Raw genomic sequence first — 25331 nt, forward strand, 5'->3', positions numbered from 1 at the left:
ACAGCTTTAACAATTTTTGCTGTTTCTTTTTAAAAATTCTATAATAACTTTATTTTATAAGTATACACACATATATAAGGAGAAAAAAATTGATGGTTGAATAAAATGTCTTCACTCTGAAGCCCAACTCATCATATTATATAGCAAATATAGATTGTCATTAATTTATTGAGTTTTTAAAATTATACATATCAATATGTAAAATAATTTAATCCAATTTATAATTTCTTTTGCTCTTGATATGTGAGTTTTTTTCTAATGTTATATAATGTATTGCTTTAACATCTAGTACCATTAAATTGATTCTAAAGTTGGGAGTATGGTAGTATGAATATGAGTTGTTATTAGTCAGAATAAGAGATTAAAAATAAAATTTAGTAAATTAAAACCTTAGACTTCAGACCTAAGATTTTAAGGGTTGGATGATGTTTAGCCAGTTGTCTCACATGTGAAAGATGCAAATACCATCATCTTCTTTCATCTTTTGCCTTTGCCATTTTCTGAGAACTTTCCTGCTGTTTACATAATCTAGTTATGATTTCTGCCCATGATAAAATAGGACAAAAATCCTCTATCTTTGGCCACCAAGGCAAAGGTTACTGGGCCTCCAAGTAGTGCTATCTCCCGCTTTTAATTTCCTATAGAGATTCTAGTAATATGGCTTCTTTTTTCAGTAATTATGACTCAAAATGTTGACCCATACTTTATTACAGTTTTCCCCCTAAAACGTGGTAAACAAAGCTCAGAGACAATTTAAATCATTAGAGGTACAAATACTGCATACCTTGAAACTCTTATTCCTTAGTATACAGATTTGTAAGTTTCATGTACCCATAGTCAACGGATTCTGTGCCACCATTCAGGATGTACCACCATCCACCATTCTGGCTGTACCATCCCCAACACCCACCCCTACCCAAATATGCAATTAAAAAATGTTCCCTCACTTGGAAGACCATTTCCCCTCCAACACACACACATACACACAGAGAGAGAAAGAGAGAGAGAGAAGGCAGAGAGAGAGAGAAGGAGAGAGAGAGAGAGAGAGAGAGAGAGAGAGAGAGAGAGAGAGAGAGAGAGAGAGAGAGAGAAATGGCTTAAGGATCTAGCTTCCTCCTAGGTAGTTGGGACTACAGCCGGCCCACTACGGATGACGCACTTCCTAGGGTTTAGAACTCCTGTCTTCTACATCTACCCCCAGAGACTTGGTCAATCTATGCACATAGTGAGCAATCAGAAAACGTTTGTGGAATACTGTTGACCGTCAAAAATCACTCTGGGCTCCATAACCTTGGCTTTTTGTTAAAGATGATGAATCATCACAGGATAATTTTAGCATCCAGAGCCCAGACTGCAATTGGGTTAGAAACTGTCCTAACACGTAGATTTTACCATCTCTGCCCCGAGGAAGCAGAAGGAACCCAAGAAAACGGACAACTATGCCTTCGGCTGCCAGCTTCCAAATCGGCCAGATGATTATTAAAGACACGCCTCAGTCAAGGGCGTCGCTTCAAAATGCAGGGGAGGCTGGGGCGAGTTGCGAAATCCACGCCATCCCGCACCTTTGTCGCCCGCTTTTCTTCTGCGCAAGGCACGCGGGGATAGCGCGGAGCCCAACCATCGTCACCAAGGCAACCAGCCTGCACGCCGTTGTCTTGGAGACCGGTTGGCACCTTAGTGAGCCCAGCAGAGGGGCCGCCTCCGCCTAGCCAGGATGCTTCGTCGAGGCTATAAGGCCTCTGAAAGGAGAAGACACTTGAGCGAGAGGCTCAGCTGGCACCAACACCAGGCACTGAGTAGCAGCATATACCTCCTACGAGAGATGGGCCCCACTGGCTTCCTGCTGAGGGAGGAAGAGCCGGAATACATGGATTTCCGAGTAACTACCGCCTCTACCGCCCCTACTTCGCCACCATCCCCGCCCACCGTGTTCCCCTCCTGGCATACCCAATGTGCATAGCCACCATCACAATCCCTGCTGATACTTGCTGCCTCACCCCCGAAAGCGTCTCCCCGCGAGTGTTCCAGACCCTAAAAGACGTGCAAATTACAGAAGGAAATAGTATTTATTGGAAGTTTATTTTTTGGAGGTTAAGACTTCAAACTGCAACTCTTGTAAAAGATGATGGCTCTTGATCTTTAGGCTTGAAAATGTCAGAGGCTTTATATGAATATCTGGTTTGCATTACATGTGTTCTTGGATCCGTTGTTAGTGGTCTTTAGTCATGTAAATCAAACGAAATGAAAATTCTACAATCTGCTAGCATACTGTAAATATTTTCTAAATAAATAAATAGGTTTCCCTTTACTCTTTGCTCACTCTGAAATCATATGAAGGCTCTATTAAAGGATGGTTTAAATGGCAATACCTTGGAAAGGTATTAATGAATAAAAATTCAAGTTGGCTGAAAGACCACAGATGTTTCATATTTGCATATTCCACCCTTAACCACTCAAAAATCAGCCACTGCACTACCTCCTAGGAGTTGACTTATAAAATTTTAAGTTAATGCCATGCAGTTTAAGAGTTGAATGCAATTTACTAGTCTGTGCTTATTTAAAGCATATTTTTTACTTTGTTGCTTCAATACTTACTGTATTTGATTGTTTTAGCCACACTAGTCTTGGTGAATAAATTTTGTCCTCTTGAATAAATAAATTCACCGACTCAAATGCACCAAACAAAAATCCAAAATGAGCTGCCTTACAAAAGTGCTTAGCTCCACCCCAAAGGAGAATTTTTTTACAGTAAGGAATTTATGGGTTGATTTTTGCTTTTTTTCTCTTTTGACTTTGGAAATTAGATTTATTTTCACCTGCTTAACGGCAGGTCACTTTAAAACCATCTTAATTTGTTAATTTGCTAACAAAGACAAATAATGAAATGAAAAATCAGCCTAGAGCCTGGTATCAAGAGTTAAGATTCTCCGATAGAATCTATTCAACCTTTTTGAATCACCTAAACTAAATTACCTCTTCAAATCTCTTTTATTAACTCAGTTTTGCTCTCTCAAATTTTACTGATCTTTTTATGCATTTTTCTTTTAAAGGTTTTTCTAGGAAATCCTCATGTTTGTAACTGTTCCACATTTCTGAAAGGAGGGGAACTTTGTAAGCATATCTGCTGGTAAGTGATTTTTCAATGAAGATCTTCCACAAAAGAGCATATTGGTGTGTTACATATTTTGCCTTTTTCATGGTTTGAATAACAACAAAATTAAAGAAATTTGGTGCTTGGGGAATATAAAGTTAAAATGGTCATAGCTTACCAATAAAATTTTCAGTATTTCATTTTATTCTGAAAACTGAATAACGTTTAAATTGGGAAACATTTTATAATGTTAATGCTTTTAAATAGAAAAAATCAATTTTAGATTCTCATGTACGAATGTGAAATCTAACTATAAAACAGGGGGGAAAATCCTGATCTTATCACTGATGATAATTATGTGGTTCATTTGAGATATTGCTGTGCTTCAACAAATTGTGTTTCCAAAATCACATTTTCTTGAATAGCAAATGTTCCATTTTCTACATGTATACATAGGTTGAAAGTATTCACCTTTTCTGTCTTGGCCTATGGCAGTCAAGTTGCAAAATATTTTCCTTTTCAATTAACATTTGACTATGAAGCACTTTTAAATTTTTCATTTATTTTTATATATTTAGGGGGTACAAGTTCAGGTTTCTTACATGCATATATTGCATAATGGTGAAGTCTGGACTTTGAGTGTACTAATCACCCCAATACTGAACATTGTACCTATTAAGTGATTTTTCAGCCTCTACTCCCTTCCCATCCTCCCAGTTTTTATAGTCTCTGATGTCTTATTTCACTCTCTATGTCCATATGACCCATTGTTTAGCTTTCACTTACAACTGAGAACATACAGTATTTGACTTTCTATTTCTGAATTGTTTAACTTAGGATAATGGCCTCTAGTCCCATCCATGCGACTACAAAAGACATGATTTCATTAATTTTTATGGCTGAGTTGTATTATATTTATATACATACACACACACACACATTTTATTAATGTGGTATATTTATATACCACGTTTTATGTATCCAGCACACCATTATGGATACTTATGTTGACTCCACATCTTTGCTGTTGTGAATAGTGCTGTGATAAACATATGAGTTCAGGTATCTTTTCAATATAATTATTTCTTGCCCTGTAGACATATACCCAGGAATAGGATTGCTGAGTCATGGTAGTTCTATTTTTAGCTTTTTGAGGAATCTCCATACTGTTTTTCATAAAGGTTGAACTAATTTACATTCCTAGCAACACTATATAAGCATTCCCCTTTCTCCAGGTCCTTATCGACATTTGTTGTTTTTGGACTTTTTAATAATAGTCATTATGACATGTATAAGATGCTATCTCATTGTGGTTATAATTTCCATTTCTCTGATGATTAGTGATGTTGAGCATTTTATTATATGTTTGTTGGCCACTTGTATATCTTCTTTTGAAAAATGTCTATTCATGTCCTTTGCCCACTTTTTAATGAGGTTATTAGGTTTTATCTTGTTGAGTTATTTCAGTTCTCATAAATTCAGGATGTTAGCCTTTTGTCAACATAGTTTGTAAATGTTTCTTACCATTCTTTAGGTTGTCTGTTTACTCTGTTGATTGTTTCATTTGCTGTGCAGAAGCTTTATAGTTTAAGTCCATCAAACTATTTTTCTTTTTGTTGTGTTTGCTTATGAAGACTTGATCATAAATTCTTTGCCCAGGCCAATGTCTGGAAGAGTTTCCTAGTTTTTCTTCAATTTTCCAAGTTTTTTGTAGTTTACAGTCTCCATTTAGGTCTTTAATCCATCTTGAGTTAATTTTAGTATATGGTGAAAGCTATGAGTCCACTTTCCTTCTTCTGCATATGGCTAGCCAATTTTCCCAGCACCATTTATTGAATAGGATGTCATTTCGCTAGTGTCTAATTTCGTTGACTTTAACTATAAATCTTTGAAGATAGAAGTAGAACTCCATTGAAGATTATGTCTATTAAATCTGAAATTTTTCCTCTAGTGTCAGAATCTATTTGTAGGGTAATTAACCTCTAGAAAAGAAAAAAAAAAACCTCTAATTTAAATACAAATCAACTCCTTTTGTTTTGCCTACCTATACTCATACTAATAAATTATTAATATTATTTTAATTTGATAGTTAACATGAAAAAATAAGAAATTAAGAAAAGATTATGACTTTCACATTTCTAGCGCTTGTCTTTACAAGTAAAAAACGTTATATAATTATTTCTAATGTTTTGACTTATTTTGCTCTTTTATTTTGACACAAGTTATTTACTCTAGTTGACATAAAGATAAAATATGGTCCTTTCACAACTTACAATTTGGTATCATGATTATATTTAAAATAGGGTTTTTTTCCATTTTCATTTTATGTCAGGGGAAGGGTATTCTCTTTTATTATATAACTCACGTTGTACAATATTGTAACCATCAAGTAAATGGAAATACAATCAGTGTTTCACATACTAAAGTATATATAGTGTCATTGAATAATAATTTAATAGGTATTTCCCACCTTTTAAAAAAAGTTGCATTCCATTTTAATTGGTAAAATTTTTAAATATTTTTTTCTATCATGTGTTAAAGAGTTGTATGTAGGAAAACAGCCATTTGGTACACTATCCAGAAAATTATTCCATTTCCAGAGAAATTTAAGGCAGTATCATAAATACCTAAATCCCCTCTTTATCCTTTCCCTGTGAATAACTGTATGTCATAAGAAATAAGTGGACTCTGTCTGACAAATCTCTTGACACCAGCTGTCATTTGTTTTCACTAATCATACTTTTTTCACATATGCTTATTTTAAAATATAAGCTTAGCAACTATTATAAGAGAAAATTGATGAGTTTTAAGTTTATTCATAACACTTCCCATAATATAAATCTTATAATTCAGTTTCTATTCTAAATATTTTTAAATGTCTTTTGAGTTTATGTCAAAAATAAATGTCTCAATTTTTTTTCTACTTGTGAATGTTAGGGTCTTGTTGAAAAAATTCAGGCTTCCAAGGAACCATGAATGTAAGTTTTGGGGTTTGGGTTTTTTGTTTTTATTTTACTAATTTAAAGTTAAAAAATATAAGAATTTTTTTATTTAACATTTTCTAAATTTAGATGGTTATTCTTCTAGGGAATCTGGTAACTATCAGTAGCTCAGCTTCTTAAACTTAAGACACTTGGAACATTTTTCATCTTAAAAAAATGTAACTTTACATGTCATTTTCAAACTCATAGGCACTTAATAAAAACAAGTATGAAACAATGGCCAGTTATTAAGTAGAAAAACATTTATGTATTCTAAGAAAAGGTTACAGTGATTTCTGTGTCTAAAATTATTTTAATTGTGAGAAAAACAGCGAATGTGATTTTTTTAGATCCCAGAAATAAACTGTTGGTATGGCACATTGTTTTATTCAAAAATGTTTGCTGAATGAAATTTTTTTTGCAAAACAAAAGCAGAGTAAAATGTAGTTTTTAAGTGAGTTCTTAAATTGAGTTTAGAGTCAGTTATATATTTATATAAATTTAAATTACAGAGTTCTCAAAAATAAGAGAGAAAGAAAAATAATTGCAATACAGGTCACTTAAATTTGTACATTTTATAATAAAGATACTGTCATTGTGAAAGGGTTAACTGCAGTTAAGGAATTGTTTGACCTATACTAGACCCATCTGAGAACTGCATTTCTAAAAGTATTAATAAATTTTCTGATATTAATGAATAATTAAAGTGATAATTAGTTTTTTATTTTTTTCTATTCAAAAAGGATTTGTTTTATTTAGGCAAGTTTATTTCCCCCTAGCTATTATAGAATTACAATCACAGTAGACATATTTTTTAAATTATCCCAGATAATAAATTACCATTAGTGTTTCACAGGGATTTTTCTCTTTTCACTCTACATATTTTTCTAGCAATGTCCCCCATTTTCCATGCCTCCAACTGTTAACTCTGTACGGTGATTCCCAATCTTACCAGCAGACCGATATTTCCAGTTGCCTTCTGGGGCAGCTCAATTTGGAGGTCCCATGGGCATCTTAAATACTGACTTCTCCATCTGTGCTCCGCTCTTAGATTCCCTGCCTCACATAGTGGCTTTCCTTTTTATTTTCTCTTCAAAGCTATAAACCTTGATATTCTCTCTGATTTTTTCTCTCTCGTTCTCTTCTGCCATATATCTACCCATACCACAAATCCTGCTTGTTTTACATCCTACATATTTCTCAAGTGTTTCTATTTCTCCATGCTCATTCTTACCTTTGTTCCACTTTCCTCAGCCCTTAGTACCATTCTAAGTAGCCTCCTTGTTTCCAATGCCTGCACTTTGCACTTTGTCTTTCACCCTCCAGATAGACAGATTCTTTCTAAAATGTCAGCCTCTTCTTAATCCTCTCTCTCAGTCCCTTCATGCATGATGACTAGGTTGTATGATTTTATATATATTGTTTTCTTTTTGACTTCTCCATTGTATTCACTGAAGTTAAATGTTGACCTTTCTCCAAAGTCTTATTCTCTACGCTATTCTTCCATATCATTTTCACAAACTTCGATACTGAGGCTGTCCAATAGAAATATAACATACATACGTAATTTTCTTTTTCTTTTTCTTTTTCTTTTTTTTTTTTGAGACGGGGTCTCGCTCTGTCGCCCAGGCTGGAGTGCAGTGGCCGGATCTCAGCTCACTGCAAGCTCCCCCTCCCAGGTTTACGCCATTCTCCTGCCTCAGTCTCCCGAGTAGCTGGGACTACAGGCGCCCGCCACCTCGCCCGGCTAGTTGTTTTTTTTTTTTTTTTTGTATTTTTTAGTAGAGACGGGGTTTCACTGTGTTAGCCAGGGTGGTCTCGATCTCCTGACCTTGTGATCCGCCCGTCTCGGCCTCCCAAAGTGCTGGGATTACAGGCTTGAGCCACCGCGCCCGGCCCCATATGTAATTTTCTAGTAGCCATATTAAAAGAAGTAAAAAGAAACAGGGAAGTAATTTTAATATGTATTTTAACTTAACCCAGTACATCAAAATATTATTGTATCAACATGTAATCAATATAAAAGTTATCAGCTATTTTACTTTTTTTATATTAAGTCTTCAAAATCTAGCGTGTTTGTTATACTTACAGTAGATCTCAACTCTGACACTATATTTTCAATGGAAATATTTGATCTGTATATAGACTTCGTCAAACTTTTCAGTTGAAAAATAGATTCACATATCCAAATTGTTACATACTTATAGATTTTTCTTTAACTATAGATTATCAGCTTTAAGTTAAAAACTAAATTTTTAATTTAACAAAATTTAAAATTTGTTTTGTCAGTCACACTCGTCAAATTTCAAGTACACAATAGCTACCTATGGCTAATGGCTACAATATTCAACAGTGTAGTTCTACCCAATTAAATTCAACAAATATTTATTGTACCACATATTAGCCAGGAGCTCTGCTGGATGCTTTTTATAAATTGAAAAATATGTATTGCTAGTATATGAATGTCTTTCATCTGCAAACACAGCAATTTTGTATTGATCAATTTAATATTTTACATTGTATTATTATTCTTTGCACTTATTGAAGACAGCAACCATTCAGTCTACAGTAGGGAATTTTTTAATGTTTAAAATTAATCCTATATAATTTGAGAATTTATACTTCCTTCTGTAATAAAGATTTTTTATATCTTTTGTATTTAAAATAAATTTTAATTAGTAAACATTGAGAAAATCCCATGTGTACAAAATAATACTAGAGAGTGTAATAATATTCAAAGAAAGTAAGTCTTAGTGATCTTAGAATTTATCATTTAAATTAAAGCTAGAATAAACATATATGAAAAATAAAGAAAACTATAAATAACTACTCCTTAGGATTATGTGTAGTATTTAAATAAGTGTGGAGGGAATGTTACTTGTAATGGAAGAGGAATGTTTTGAACATCGTTCAGAGATTCTTTTCTAAAAGGAATCTGGAAGCAATTATCTACATTCCAGTGTTGCATATAAGAAACCTGAGACTCTCTTTTCTTTTCAAAGACCGACAAAAAATGATTATGTGGGAATTTTATTATGAAAAATGTTAATTTTTGAACGCTGAACATTCTTTTTTTCACAAACATTTTCCCAACAAAAGCTAGATTTACCACCTGATAGTTCCTTTTAAATACAATAACTAGTGAATACTATCTGTTCTTTTTGGAATTAAATATTTATGAATAAAATTAAAACTTCATTAAAGGAAATCTTTCTAAATTCTCACCAGAAAGATGTAAACTTTTTATTTTCTATTTTTGTTTATGATTTTATATATATCATAAAACAGCCTAATATTCTGTCAGAATGATGTTTTCTGCTTTTATCAGACATTGTTACTTTATTTATTTATTTTTTATGTTTTATTTTTTGTTTGAGATGGAGTCTCGCTCTGTCGCCCAGGCTGGAGTGCAGTGGCAAGAACTTGGCTCACTTCAAGCTCCGCCTCCCGGGTTCATGCCATTCTCCTACCTCAGCCTTCTGAGTAGCTGGGACTACAGGCGCCTGCCACCACACCTGGCTAATTTTTTTGTATTTTTTTTTTTTTTCTTAGTAGAAACGGGGTTTCACCGTGTTAGCCAGGATGGTCTCGATCTCCTGACGACCTCGTAATCCGCCCTCCTCGGCCTCCCAAAGTGCTGGGGTTACAGGCGTGAGCCACCGCGCCTGGCTACTTTATATTTTCAATGCTATATAATCTCTGCTATATAATGACTTTCATTAAAAGTCATCAAAGGCTAGCTAATATTTCACTAAATATGGTATATTATAAGCAATTTAACTTTCTTCCACTATTAAGCATTTATTTCTAACTACTTGTTATATTCTTTGTATATGAAGCTTTTTGTTCTTTTCAACTATTTCCTTAGCCTAAAGTCTTATTGTGTTTTGGAGTAGAAGTGTTAATATTTTTATGTCTTCTCCTCATATGTACTGCCAAATATGTTGTCAGAATACTTTTGCTGATTTACAGTGATTTCAGCATAATGTCAATTTCTTTAAGTTTTATTTGTTTTTTGGATTCCTGTTTTTGGCACATTTTAATTGTAGTACTTAAGCATACAAAGGATATTAACAGCATTTTTAAGAAATATGAAAATAGAGACACATAGAAATATTTTTCCATGTTAGTAATATTTCTATAATTTTGGAAAGAAAGACAGCCACACAAAGGAGGAAAATACCAGATACAAGGTTCATAGTAATCTATCCATGCCTGGTAAATGAAATAAGAAAAGAGTTTCTATTCTCTGGTATATTTATTTATACCAGAGGATAAATAAATTTTAGGAAGATCTAAAATGTCTTCAAATACCTTTTTTTTAAATTATACTTTAAGTTCTAGGGTAAGAAATAACATAAGACAAACAAATCATAACATTTATGATAGTGTTTATTCAGTCAGTTTTATTTAGTGTCTGTGCTTTATTCTTATTTCAACTCATTTGCCTTTGATGCAAATAAAATTGAACATCTTCCACTGCCTTGTTTACTATTTGTGTTTTACGTGAATTGTATTTTGGCTATTTATTAGGATAAAACTGCAAACATTTCTTAATTATTATAAGCATTACTTTTTTCAAATGTTTTTCTAATCTGCTATAAATTTTTCTCTATGACTTTATTCAATTTTGTTACACATATGAATTTTTGTGTTATTAAATCGGATCATCTGTTCTTTTCATGTTTATTGTTTCGACCCTTTAAAAATTGTCTTTCTTCCATAGTATCAATAGTTCTTTGGAGTTTTTTTTTCTGCTCTTTTTATCATTGTTGTTCTTCATTATATAATAGCATCAGTGTGTAGTTGTTTTGGTATAAGTTGGAGGTTGGTATTTGGTTTGAGTTAATTTTCTCCATATTGCCACCCAGTTATCTCAGTAACAGTTATTAGATAATACTTATTTTGCTCTTTGTTTAACAATGTTTATTATTTAGAGCATCTCATATATTATTACATTTATTACTTGTACAACACATTGTGATGTCAGTTTAGATTAGTTGCCTTGCTCTTCTCTTTCAAAATATTCCTGTATAATCTTATGCATTAATTTTTCCAAATTCACTTTAGAAGAGTTTGTTTCTTCCTTTTATTTTCTAGTTCACATTTTACCACACAGAACAGTTTGTTGCCAGCTTCTTTTATGAAATTTTATTCTTCAGTATTTCTGGTGACCCTGTGCATCTTTATTCCCCAAAGCACAATATTTTGTTATTTATTTTTCTCTCCGTTTTAGAGAGCAGATGTTGCTGTGTCTCTGTGACAAATAGCCCTTCTTCCCCAAAGTAATGGTTAATTAATGTATGATGCCCTTCCACAGTCCACTTGCCATTCCACCTCAGACAGGGAGCCGCGATTTCTGTATTGAAATGTAACTGTGATGTTTTCAGTGTTTTTAGTGTTTAGTTGGGGAGTCTTTCCAGAAAAACAGAGCATTTTATTATCTTGGAAATAATTTTTAATACATATATAGTAAAAAGATACATAAAATGAATAGAAAGCAGGGGACCGATAACAACTAGCATTTAAATTATGACATGTTCAGGAGTAGGAGAGGGAAGGGGGAAGCAGCAAAGAGATGGGCCAAGGAATAAAGAATCTAGGATTCCCTGATCAAAACTATAGGCACTTAGAATATCATTACCTTAAGGATTGCAGAATGGAGAAAATTCAGAATTCAAAACATGCACATGCTAATGGTGCAGGCAATATAGTAACTAATAGATTGTCCTGAGAACCGCTGACCAAATCTGTTGAGGACGAGGCTGAGACACTCTTTTGTAGGTACGCAAAACAGAAACAGAAAATATTTACAATTAGTTAAGTCTTGCTCTTCCATTATTTTTTAATTCACTTATTCATCCAACAAATAATTACAGTAGCTACTCAGATATCAGTTTCCTCCTTATGTATTCATGTCCCATTTATTTTAATATTCTTATATGTTCATAAAATATTTGTTTATGGACAAGTGAACAGCTCAAAGTATAAGACACGATTGTAACACCAATCCAAGGATGAACACTATCATATTCAAGTGCACTGTTTGCATTGACTCTTTTTTAGTAACAGGAAAAAAAAAATTTTATATTTTTTCATATGACTCTCTTGTGACATTTTGGCTATGAAAAAAATGTAAAGAAGTGGTCAATGTCAGTGTGATAATTCAGTCAAAACTGTCTCTCTGATATTTGAAAGAAAATTCTAACTTTCAGCATAAGTTGTTACCTCTCTGTAGCTCCAATTTTGTGACTGAATTTCAATACTTTGGGATTTTTCACTAGCTGCTTTACAATTGGGTCTTGGAGAAAGAGAGATAAGTGACTTGCTTCAGGGGATACATCGAGTTCAAACTCCCCAACCAGGAACAAATGACCACAATGAACATGTTGAAGAAGATGGGTACATTAAACAGAAGGAATTGATTCCGAGGATATCTGCTCTATTTGTCAAGAGCTACTTTTAGAGAAAAAGCTTCCTGTCACCTTTTGCAGGTGATGTATTTTTTCTTTGGATTCTTAAAACTAATTAAAAATTATAAAACATATTTGTGATTTATTACCTTAGAAGACTTGATAAGGGAAAAATAGGCAACCTTACCTACCGCTAATTTATACTTAATTAAATTCCTTTGTTTCCTAACACACACACATATATTATATATTTTTATATATAGTATATATATTTACATATATTATAATATATATTATATATGTTAGGAAACAACATATATATGTGTGTATATATGTTGTGAGCTAAATATATACTCTTACTCTAAATCTTTCTGAGCTACATTACGAGGGTAAAAATTGAAGCATAATTCCACAATTATTCCTCCTCCTACCTTAAGTAACAAGAGTAGAGCAATTTTTGTGTTTTTATTTTATACACATGAATAAATGTTATGGCTTATTATAGTTATAAAGACTTCTCTGGAAGTAAAGATTATTTTATTTTGAAATTACAAAAATTATTTTCAGTTTTTCAAAATTCTATCTTTAAACCTAAATAATTCAATTTTCACATATCCACAAATGTTTACTGAGAGTCTAATGTTCATACTTTTCTTCACAGCACTATAAGGTTGGACTTGAAAAATTTGGACAGCCATTTGCCATTGCTATCTTTTTCTCCTGATCATTCTTTTTTCTTCTGATAATTTAACAAAACTTTTGTACACACTGTAGTTGTTCATGTCTGTTTCTATTGCATATTGTAAAATTATTAACTACTTTCCAAAATAGTATTTCTCTCAGCAGCTATTTCTTTGGTACCACCATGTACTATGTGACTTCTGGAAAAGTATGGTGGCACCCCTGCTCTCAGTGAACCATTTTATTAAAATAATTATTATTATTTTCCTTTGTGTTAAGCCTATATTCATTCTTACTTTACAAATGAAAATATTTTAATGTTGCAAAATCTTTCACCATTTCATTGCAATGAAGGAAAATTTAAGTTTGGAATTCTGATGTATTAAACATGATAGATTACTAGAGTGAGTGAGTGTGTGTGTGTATGTAATCAAGCTATAGCTGAAAATCAGTTCAGAATCTATTTTTATGTGGAATAAAGATGGTAGCACAGGAAATTTTACTTATATAAATATATATGTAATATGTATATACAATGGATATATAAAACTGCTCTATACAAATGATAAACTTGAATTTTTATCTCTCATAGGTTTGGCTGTGGCAATAGTATTCATATAAAATGCATGAAAATCTTAGCTAATTATCAGAGTACATCAAACACTTCCATGTTGAAATGTCCGCTGTGCAGGAAAGAATTTGCACCATTAAAACTTATTTTGGAGGAGTTCAAAAACTCTAGCAAACTTGTAACTGCAGCAGAGAAAGAGAGACTGGACAAACACCTTGGAATTCCCTGTAATAACTGCAAACAATTTCCAATTGAGGGGAAGTGTTATAAGTAAGTGTTCTCTGTAAACTATAAGCATGTGTTCTTTTTATTTTTTTATATCAGGAAACTTTGAGCATTAGAGCACCCATTCTATAGCCTCTCTCTTCCTGCATATACTGTTTGACTTGTGTGACAACTGCTTATTTAGGACTTACAGACTGACCTCTATCTCAGTCCAGTATCTCAGGAACTCCAATCATTTTATTTTCTTCTGTGCAAGGGTATTGTTTTGAGCTCTGGTCTAGATTGGGTCTGAAGTAGCACCCCATCCCAGAAGCTCTGGACACAGGATAGGTGGCTTTAGCCTAGATGAGTTTCCAAGCTCAGAGCCTTGCTGGATCTCTCACCGTCTGTAACTTTATTTGAACTACCTTTGAGGTCAGTTCCAAAAATTCCAAAGATTGGGCCAGAGGGACATTGACTAGATTGACTGAATATTTAATCCAGTCCTCTCTACTCCAAATTGCAATGAGTACAGGTTTTACTTTCTTTCATATCTTATACTTAAACAACAACTACAAAAACATAGTAATTATTAGAGAAAACAATTTTCACTGTGAGTAACCCTCAAACTTCCCCACAATTCTCACGATAAAACATAAATTAATTGCTATGCCTAGGAAATTGTATTTTCTTAATTAAAATTTTAAGTTAACAGTACATTAATAAGAAAACATTATTTCAATCTTTGTTACATTTTTTTGAAATGCATCAGTTTATTTTTCAGCCTTCTTGAATTACATTATGATGAGCCCAATTTAAATTATATATATATTAAAACTCATAAAGCCATAAAACATTATCACACCCAACAGCAAATTATACCTATCTCCTTTGAATTTAGTTTTGTTTTCTGTATGTGTTACACAGAAGAAAGTTAATTATTCACAAAAGTGTTTGCTGGAAAATGGCTGGCCTCAGAAGGCTCCTAGGGAGGACTCCAACTTGGGGAGGAAGTACAGAATGTTTACAAACTTTTAGCAAGAGGTATTTAGCTAGGTTCAGGAATGTTGTTTAAAGAGGATTCCAGGAAAAGGAAGGACTTGATCTTTGGTATTAGCAGCCGTCATATGGGCAATTTAAATTTTCTCAAGAGGGGTGGATAGCACCAGTGAGGTAGGGGCTAATGTCACATGTGAAAGAGGGGGCTGGGACATGTGGGGGAACAAGGACATGTGAGGGCCACAGTATAAAATTCTCAGTGCTTACAATCAATGTTCCCCAAATGGTTTACATACAACTTTAGTATAAATCTTGCTTTTAGGTATGTTGTTGATGACAGTACACTCCTGTCACTCAGAGCTTTCTGACTGCTTTTTCTGTCCTTGGGCATTATTCTTCCTACTAAGTAAACACATGACCCACTATCCTGCCGCCTGCCCACTAGTGACCCTACACTCTCCTTTGAGAATCTTTTCTTGTCTCATAACTTCTCCTCTAGGGATCTTGCTAACAATTACTCATCTCTGTCTCCATTCTCTTTTACAAATTAAAGAATGCATTTTCAATGTTTGTGACTCCATCCATCTTCCATTCCCTCGAGTACTGACATTTCAGTCATCAGTCTGGAAAAGTATTTCCATTTCTTTTAGGAACACGTTGAGTAGGAGACAAGATTAACTAGAAAGTTTCTTCATTCCTTCTTCATTAGAATTTCAGAATTTAACTACTTCATCTTTTAAGAGGTTAATTCCAAAATTACTAGATATATGTTAAAATACAGAGATGCTTAACTTTTTTTAGCCCAACATATTTTGATGTATTGAATAAATGGCACCATTTCTTCAACCCATTGCTGTTAATTATTAAAATCTTCCCTGTATGTACAAAGAGTAATAATGAATAAATTAGCATTTGCTTCTTTTAAGATGTCTGAGGAACATATTTTCTTAAATTTCTCATGGCGATAATCTTCTAAATATTTGATAACTTGAATAATAAGTTTACTTGATTACTGCTCAGAATATTTTCAGTTTGGTAAATTATGCTGCAAGTAATTTAAAATCCTCTGCTTGTGACAAAATTTTTATAAACAATATAACTTTTAGATTGGGCTTTTATGGAAAGTGGTTTTTTTTTGACTTGTCAATAGTTTTTACTGAGATCGTTTATGTTTACCTTTTTCCATTCTGTGGGAAAGAAAGAATATAATTTTTATTTTCAAGAAGTATGCTGCCAACTCTAACTCTGGCACTCATGAAACAACCGGAAAGCAGCACTGGATAATCAAGTGACAGAGTATCTAATAGACTGTAGATCCTATAAGAATGTAGAGAAAGAGGTAAATGAAAGCTAAGGTAGTCTGAGAAGGCATCATGGAAGGGGCATGTGGTGGACAAAATAATAGACTTCCTAAAACGTCCACATCCTTATGCCCAGAACTTATATGTCATAGAGGAATTAAGGTTTCAGAGGAAATTAAGGTTTCTAATCACTGACCTTGAAATAAAGAGGTTATCCTGGATTGCTTGAATAAGCCTTGTGTAATCATATAGGTTCTTAAAAGTAGAAGAGGGAGGCAAGAAAGTCAGAGGGAAATGTGATTGTGGAAGAAAGGCAGAGAGATGCTACTTTCTTTGTTTTGAAATGGTCACAAGCTAATAAATGTAGGCAGCCTCTAGAACAGCAGTCCTCAAACATTTTGGCACCAGCGACCAGTTTTGTGGAAGACAATTTTTCTACAGGGGTTATTGGGGGATGGTTTCAGGATGAGACTGTTCCACCTCAGACCATCAGGTACTAGATTTTCATAAGGAGCACACAACCTAGATCTCTCATGTGCGCAGTTCACAATACAGTTCACACTCCTATGAGAATCTGATGCCACCTCTGATCTGACAGAAGGTGGAGATTTGCTCTTCCACAATTCACCTCCTGCTGTATGTCCCGGTTCCAAACAGGCCACAGACCAGGTCAGCGCCTGGGGTTGGGGACCCCTGCTCTAGAAGATGGAAAGAGCAAGGAAATAGATTCTCCCCTAGAGCCCCCTAAAAGTAACACAACCCTGCCAAACCGTCGGTTTTAGCACACAGAAACTCATCTCAGACTTCTATCCTATGGAGGAGTAAGATAATACATTTGTGCAGTTTAAGCTAAGTTTGTAGCAAATTTTTATAGCAGCGACAGGAAACTAATACACAGTGTGACTTGAGATGATCCTTGTCATGTTTGAATTGTTCCCAGGAAGTTTTGGTCTGAATTTTTCACCCAAAACCATCATAATAATAGGATGTTTTTTCTTGCATGTTTTGATGTTTTGTATTTTTAGGTGTACCGAGTGCATAGAATATCACTTATGCCAGGAATGTTTTGATAGCTGCTGCCATCTTTCCCACACGTTTACATTTCGTGAGGTACAGTATCCATCTTGAATGTAAAACAGTGTTTCTATTTGTCCTGTTGTAGAGCTAAGTCAGTCTAAGAATAAGAAGAATAACAACACTGTGGAACAGAGCTGATTGGTTTTTAATACAAACCTAAAGCTATATTTTTAGGAGAACTCTTTTTCATAAGGATTCACAAAGCAACCAGTTCTTACACTGGTAATTTATAAAATCTAACATGATAAGAAACATCTGATGACATTATGAATAAATTTTCGGAACAGAAAATATAGCCATCAAACTTGAATATTAGTTTTTAAAAAGCTGTCAACATTACAAATTGTCTTATAATGAAAAGTCAAAACATTTATGATTTTCTCTTAAATTTTCTTACATAAACAATAACGAAACATGGAATTTTACTGGGATAATTTAAATCGTACACTTTAAAAGTATCTCCTGATGTTGAATAATACTACTACTTTCTGCTTACCAGGCAAGATAAAATAAAACATACACAATTATTGTTATTTTTTACCTTAAAAAGTAATGCCATTATAGTAGCTGTGCAATAGCATGAGACTCACTAACAATTTGTAAATACTTTAACGTGCTGAAAAATAATATATATGCTTAAAAATATTGTGTATTGGCCGGGTGCAGTGGCTCACACCTGTAATCCCAGCACCTTGGGAGGCCGAGGTGGGCGGAGCATGAGGTCAGGAGATAGAGACCATCCTGGCTAACACGGTGAAACCTCATTCTCTACTAAAAATACAAAAAATTAGCCAGGCGTGGTGGCGGGCACTTGTAGTCCCAGCTACTCAGGAGGCTGAGGCAGGAATGGCATGAACCCGGGGGGTAGAGCTTGCAGTGAGCCGAGAATGTTCCACTGCACTCCAGCCTGGGTGACAGAGTAAGACTCCGTCTCAAAAAAAAAAATTGTGTATTATTCACATTATTGATATGCAACCTACTAATTTTTATCCACAAAATGAAAATATCCATGACTTTGCAAAGTAACATCTACTTTTCACCTATTACAGAAAAGAAACCAAAAATGGAGATCACTAGAAAAAAGAACAGATGAAGCCGTAAAATACATAGATACTAAAAATGAGATAGAAGAAAAGATGTCACATTTTCAAAAAAAGCAAGAGTGAGGTTCCCAGTAAAATTTATATTTCTTGTATGACCGAATCTTTGAATAACTTTACAATTTGAATAAGTTGTATTTATTCTCTTTTTATTCTTTAATTATTATTAAGCATTTAGATACTAGGTGGCATTGTACCATCCAGTTGAAGAGTAAGGCTGTAGAGTCAGACTGCTTGAATCCAATCATAGTTCAACCACACATTGTCTATGTGACTTGTGGACTAGTTACTTCACTTCTATCTGCCACATTTTCCTCATCTTTAAAATGGGAGTAATTGTTAAAACCAATCTTGTAGGAATTTTGTGAGTATGAAATGAGTTAATACACACAATAAATATTCAAATAATTTCATCTATTATTTTTAATTTGACCAGAAACTATACTAGATACTAGGGATACAGTGGTTTCCTCAGTAATCAAATAATGATCGACATAAATGTAGAATTGAAACTGACATCAGTTATGTTTAAATAAAAGCAGATTCAAATATATTTGAAATTTGCCTTTGAAATAATTGGCCTCTGGGGGAAGAGACCAATTTTTTTGCTTCATTCTCCCTCTTTCTACCCTCTACTTCACCCTGTTGGAAGAAGAGTGCTGAGCACATTGGTTTTATTTCAGAACATTGATTCAGAACATTATTAGTGGAGAAGTCTCCAGACCTTTTGCAGTAGTCCTGTTCAATTACAGAAAATTTAGGCTGGGCGCCGTGGCTCAAGCCTGTAATCCTAGCACTTTGGTAGACCAAAGCAGGTGGATCACCTGAGGTCAGGAGTTCAAGACTACCCTGGACAACATGGTGAAACCATGTCTCTACTAAAAAAATACAAAAAAATACAAAAAAAAAAAAAAATTAGTGGAGAGTTGTGGCACATACCTGTAATCCCAGCTACTCGGGAGGCTGAGGCAGGAGAATTGCTTGAACCTGGGAGCCAGAGGTTGCAGTAAGATGAAATGGCAATACTGTACTCCAACCTAGGCAACAGAGTGAGACTCTATCTCAAAAATAGAAAGAAAGAAAATGTAGCCTGTCGTATAATATTAAGAGATTGTGTACATTATGAAACACATAGAAAAGAGACAACTTTTAAAGGATGGGATTAAATAGAAACTAAAAATACTTTCAGTTAATCAACTAAGCAAAAAATGTGCTTGTTCTCACTAAATATATATATGTATATATACACACACACACATACATATAATACACCCATACCCCCACACACGTGCACATACACACTATCCAAACTTCAACTGATATATAGCCCATGCCCATGGATACTGCACACACGTTGGAGACCAGAGCTCTTGTGGAGCATCAAATGAGCCTACACAAAGGCTTTGCAACTCCATTTTCCCTGCACAGATATCATACTTCATCCTGTTAGAATGCTAAGTTGTATAACTAATGGTTGGACTTAGGAGATATTGGGGGACAGGGAGTTCAGAAGGAGAACATTAGGGGAAGAAGGACATTTTAGGCAGAGAAAATGGAATAAATAAAGAGAATTTGAGGATAAGAAACAGTAGGTAACAACGTTAAAAGAGTACTAAAAATATACATTTTCATTGAAATTAGATGACCCTGGTAAGAGCAATTTCTTTAATATGATGGGGATATATCTGCAGAGTAATGAGAAGTACAAACTTTTCTGAAGAATATATTTGAACTTTGTTCTGAACGACTTTTGAATGATAGGGACATATCTGACCTTTTAACCAAACTTTTTTTTTCTCTTAAAGATTTGTTGTATCTGTTTTACCAGTTGCAATGGCATCAAATAGCAGTTAATTCATAGTATATCATCTTAGTTATGTCAGGCAGTATTTTTGGTACAAAAAATGGAGTTGTTACTTTTAGAGTTACATTAACATAGTCTAACAATATGGAAGTGATAAGAATATACCCCAAACAAAAACAAATTTCCTTATCTCTTATGATCTACCAATTTACTATAGTAGCCTGGAATATTTACTATACACTTCACTTCCTACCAGAAGACAGAGTGAATTGGGTTGTATTTTTCTAAACAGTTGCCTAAGTGTTGACTCAGACTAAAATATTATAATTTGAGTATATGGTCTGATTTTATTGACCTTAAAGTGCAACTCAAACTCAAAAATTTTGGGTTAGCGTTTTTATTTGATATGACTACTTAAAACTTTTTTTTTTTTTTTTAAGGTGAAGTCTCACTATGTCGTCCAGGCTGGAGTATAGTGGTGTGATCTTGGCTCACTGCAACCTCCACCTCCTGGGTCCAAGGGATACTCTTGCCACAGCCTCTTGAGTAGCTGGGATTACAGGCACCCACTACCATGCCTGGCTAATTTTTCTGTATTTTTATTAGAGATGGGGTTTCGCTATGTTGGCCAGGCTGGTCTCAAACTCCTGACCTCAGGTAATGCACCCACCTCAGTCTCCCAAAGTGCTGGGATTACAGGTGTGAGCCACCGCACCTGGCCAAAAACTTTGTTCTTTGTGAAGTTGGATCCATATTGTTCAGGATCAATAAAATAGATTTTTTAACTTTATAATATATGAGATTATCTTTAGTTCAAGAAAACCTAGGGTTCATTGCATTATTTATATAGAGACTACTTACCTGTGCTATTGATCACTTCCTGATCTATAATAACATGTAAACACTCATGTCTCTTCTTCTCATTTAGCCAAGTTTACACACCAAAACACATTGTAAGATCATTGCCTCTCCAACTGATTACTAAGAATAGTAAGCTTCTTGCTCCAGGCTACCAGTGTCTACTTTGTTTGAAGGCATTTCATCTTGGTCAACATACAAGATTGCTACCATGTACTCACAAGGTAAAAGTCACATCATTTTAGTTTTACTTTCCCTGTAGGGTCAATTTTCACAAATGAAGTGACAATTTAAGTCTGTCCTTTTACTTTTGAGTTGTACTCTGTACAGAGGTGTTCGCATTGCACAGCACACATGGAAAGAACTGCCACAGAGACTATTGAGAAGGCAGCTTTCTCCCTGAGGATGTGTTTATACTGATTAGTACTCATTTCTGTATATACTATCTAGGAAAGATAAAATGGTACTTTAAGTTAGATTCCTTTATCTACTTTAGTTATCTGTAGAAAGAAAAAGGTTATAGAATACTAATATTTTGCTATGTATTTTTATGAGTCTTAAGATGAAACAGAAATGCCTAAGTTGACAATTATTATTTCATATGAACTCACTAGAATCAGGATAATACTACTTGATCACTATATAATTGATAAGCAACTACATAGTGGTTGATAACCAACTTTTTTTCTGAAATAAAGTTGCTTCAGTAAATAAACAAAGCTTCAGTAATAAAGTTTTAGAGTCATCCTTACTTAAAATGGCTAATTGTTTTATTTCCAAAAATTTAATTTGTTATTTTATATTTTACTGTTATCAGATCCATTTTCAACCCCTGTTGGTTATGACTTTTAAAATAATTTTCATTAGAAATAATTAGCAGTGAAATTAATAGCTTTAAGTAGAGAATTTTTAACAAAATTATGAGTGCTATCCATAAAAGGCTTTGCATTTTAATATAGAAAATGGAAATCAGTCCCTACATCAGTTATATTTAGAAATGAATTCCTTCAAAATATTTTCATGAAATTTGATAAATAATTATTTTTCAATTTTGCTAAATATTTTAAATCATACAATTCTGAAACTGGGGGAAATTTACTTGAATAATATTATAAACAAGATTAGTATAGTTCTGATTAGCTTATCTTTTTTTAAAGTTTCACAGGAAATGTATTGACAATTGGTTATTCCACAAGTGCAATTCGTGCCCTATTGATGGACAAGTTATATATAACCCTTTAACTTGGAAAAATTCAGCAGTGAATGGACAAGCACATCAATCTGTTTCAAACAGAGACATCATTCATCTATCAAAGCAGAAGGAGCCAGATCTTTTTATTCCTGGTACTGGATTAGTCTTAAAACAAAATAGACTTGGAATTTTACCTAGCATACCTCAGTGTAATTTTGATAAATTGAATACACCTCAAAGCCCAAAAGATGCCTGTGAGAATATACCAATAGACAATCTATGCTCTATCCAATTAGATAATTCAAATTCAAGAAAATTAACCTATGAATATAAAATTAGCCAACATTTTCCCAGATATCTTCAAGATTTACCCATGGTATCATTTGGGAAAATACCATCTCAAACATTTCTTCCTCCTATTGTTCATAAGAATATCATATGTCCCACTGCAATGGAAAGTCCATGCATCATTGGAAAATACCACACTAGTCAAAGCCGGATGACCAAAGGCTGTACATGTAATAACCACAATCTAAAGAAGACTCCTGGCACTAAAATAAGAGAGGACAATAAGAGATCAACTTTACTTCCAGAGGATTTCAATCTTATTGCCAATTGGAGCACAGCTAAACTTAGTTTGTCTAAAAGGTATAATAACTGTATGGGGGAAATTACACAAAAATGTAGTCATCTGTCAAGACAGCCTGTGTCTCACTCTGTAAATACAAAAGGTACTGAGCTATCTTTAATAATAGAAGGAGTTCAATTGTGAAAAGGTATTTTTATTTACTATTAGAAAATATTTGAATGTTGAGCATAAAAAATGTTTTATATAGAACATAAAAAGCACATATAGTCTTGACAAATATATATAAAATTCTCTCTTGGAATTTGCCTACTTACCTATAAACAGCTCACTACACTTAAAGGAAATGATTCTATTACTTATACTACTTATAGCATCAGGTGTCTTCATGAGTATATTCAGGATGTTATAAATAATGAATAATTTTTAGAGCCTTTATCTTATTTTATTCTGATGTTAGCAAACATCAGAATAAAATAACTTTATAATATATAGATTGATTATCTTAAATTTTTACTTTAAGGAAATAGATTTTTACTTAAATTAAGGAAATAGATGTTTGCTACTTTGAGTCACTGTTTTCAAATATTTTTTATGGTAGCACATAACATGTAGGGATTACTTCCCGGTATTTCTGTATTTTTTGCATTTTTCTTGCACTAGTAATTACCACAAACTGATAAAAAAAAAAAAAAAAAACTTAAAAAACTCCATAAAGGAGTTTTCTTATACATGAAATGAAAATAAAATGAAATACTATCAGCTATGTCACATTTATAATGGTCTTACTGTTTTATTTTCAAGAAACTTATATAAGTACTTCCAAATTTCTTAATACAATCACTATTGTTGAAGGATCTGTAATTTTAAATCTGCTCTATTTTCAAAGTAACCATTGTTTCAAAATGTTCATTTGAAAAAATATAACCCTTAGATTTTGATTTTAAATTATATGGCTCAGTTTCTTTTCAAATGTTTTTAAAATTATTGATGCTATATTGATTTGTATTATCTGTCACAAGGAAAAAATATCACATGATAATTTTTATCATGGTAATAATGTAAAACATAGGTCTATGCAACAAATCTTGAAGATATCAAGCAAAATTCTCTGAAAAGAGTATTTGCATTTAAAGAAGTGATTAAATTGAGGTTAATCATAAACAAAGTAGTTAATAAAATGTAGTTCAGAAACAGTAACTGAGAATTAATTATAATATGAGCTGCATTTGAAAACTGAATGAAAGTTTGTCTTGCTTCTGACATGCAAATGGATGGCCAAATATATTTGTCAGCAATTCAGGATTTTATCAGCCTATTTGTCTTGAAAGAGAGAGCTAAGGAAACTGCAAAATAATTTTCCAGTTAATAAAATATTATTTATGTTCCCATAGATATTTCACCTTTCTTATTTATTTTATAATTTTTTTCATGAACTTATATTTTAAGTATCAGGGTACATGTGCAGGATGTGCAGGTTTGTTACATAGGTAAATATGTGCTGTGGTGGTTTGCTGCACAGATCAACCCATCACCTAGGTATTAAGCCCAGCATCCATTAGCTATTCTTTCTGATGCTCTTTCCCTCTGCCCCCAAGACAGGCCCCATTGTGTGTTGTTCCCCACCAGGTGTCCATGTGTTCTCATCATTCAGCTCTCACTTATGAATGAGAACATGCAGTGTTTGGTTTTCTGTTCCTGTGTCAATTTCCTGAGGATAATGGCTTCTGGCTTCATTCATGTCCCTGCAAAGGACATGATCTCATTCCTTTTTATGGCTGCATCGTATTCTATGATGTATAGGTACCACATTTTCTTTATCCAGTCTATCATTGATGAGCATTTGAGTTGATTCTGAAATCAACCAATTGCGGTTGTGAATAGTGTGCAATGAACATTCATGTGCATGTATCTTTATAATAGAATGATTTATATTCCTTTGCATATATACCCAGTAATGGAACTGCTGAGTCAAATGGTATTTTTGCTTCTAGATCTTTGAGGAATCGCCACAATATCTTCCACAATGGTTGAACTAATTTACACTCCTACCAACAGTGTAAAAGCATTTCCTTTTCTCCACAACCTCACCAGCATCTGTTGTTTCCTGACCTTTTAATAATCATCATTCTGACTGGCATGAGATGGTATCTCATCGTGGTTATGATTTGCATTTCTCTCATGATCAGTGATGTTGAGCTTTCTTTTATATGTATCGGCCACATGAATGTCTTCTTTTGAGAAGTGTCTGTTCGTGTCCTTTGCCGACTTTTTAATGGGATTGTTTTTTTCTTATAAATTTGTTTAAGTTCCTTGTAGACTCTAGATATTAGACCTTTGTCAGATAGATAGATTGCAAAAATTTTCTCCCATTCTATAGGTTGTCTGTTCACTCTGATGATAGTTGCTTTTGCTGTACAGAAGCTCTTTAGTTTAATTACATCCCATTTGTCAATTTTTGCTTTTGTTGCAG

At 33.5% G+C, this 25331-nt stretch overlaps 1 protein-coding gene across 1 annotated transcript; it reads left to right on the forward strand.

Annotated features, from left to right (window-relative positions):
* Positions 1 to 1678: 1678 nt before the first annotated feature.
* On the forward strand, positions 1679 to 23478 carry ZSWIM2 (zinc finger SWIM-type containing 2). Its single transcript, XM_033230927.1, is given in 10 exon segments — positions 1679 to 1879; positions 3051 to 3127; positions 6029 to 6069; positions 12357 to 12491; positions 12494 to 12566; positions 13759 to 14007; positions 17267 to 17351; positions 18368 to 18480; positions 21151 to 21304; positions 22238 to 23478. Coding segments are annotated over 10 exon segments (1899 nt in total). The 5' UTR covers positions 1679 to 1714; the 3' UTR covers positions 23045 to 23478.
* Positions 23479 to 25331: the final 1853 nt, after the last annotated feature.

This window comes from Trachypithecus francoisi, unplaced genomic scaffold (assembly GCF_009764315.1).
Source record: "Trachypithecus francoisi isolate TF-2019V2 unplaced genomic scaffold, Tfra_2.0 Lachesis_group13, whole genome shotgun sequence".
Lineage (NCBI taxonomy): Eukaryota > Metazoa > Chordata > Mammalia > Primates > Cercopithecidae > Trachypithecus > Trachypithecus francoisi.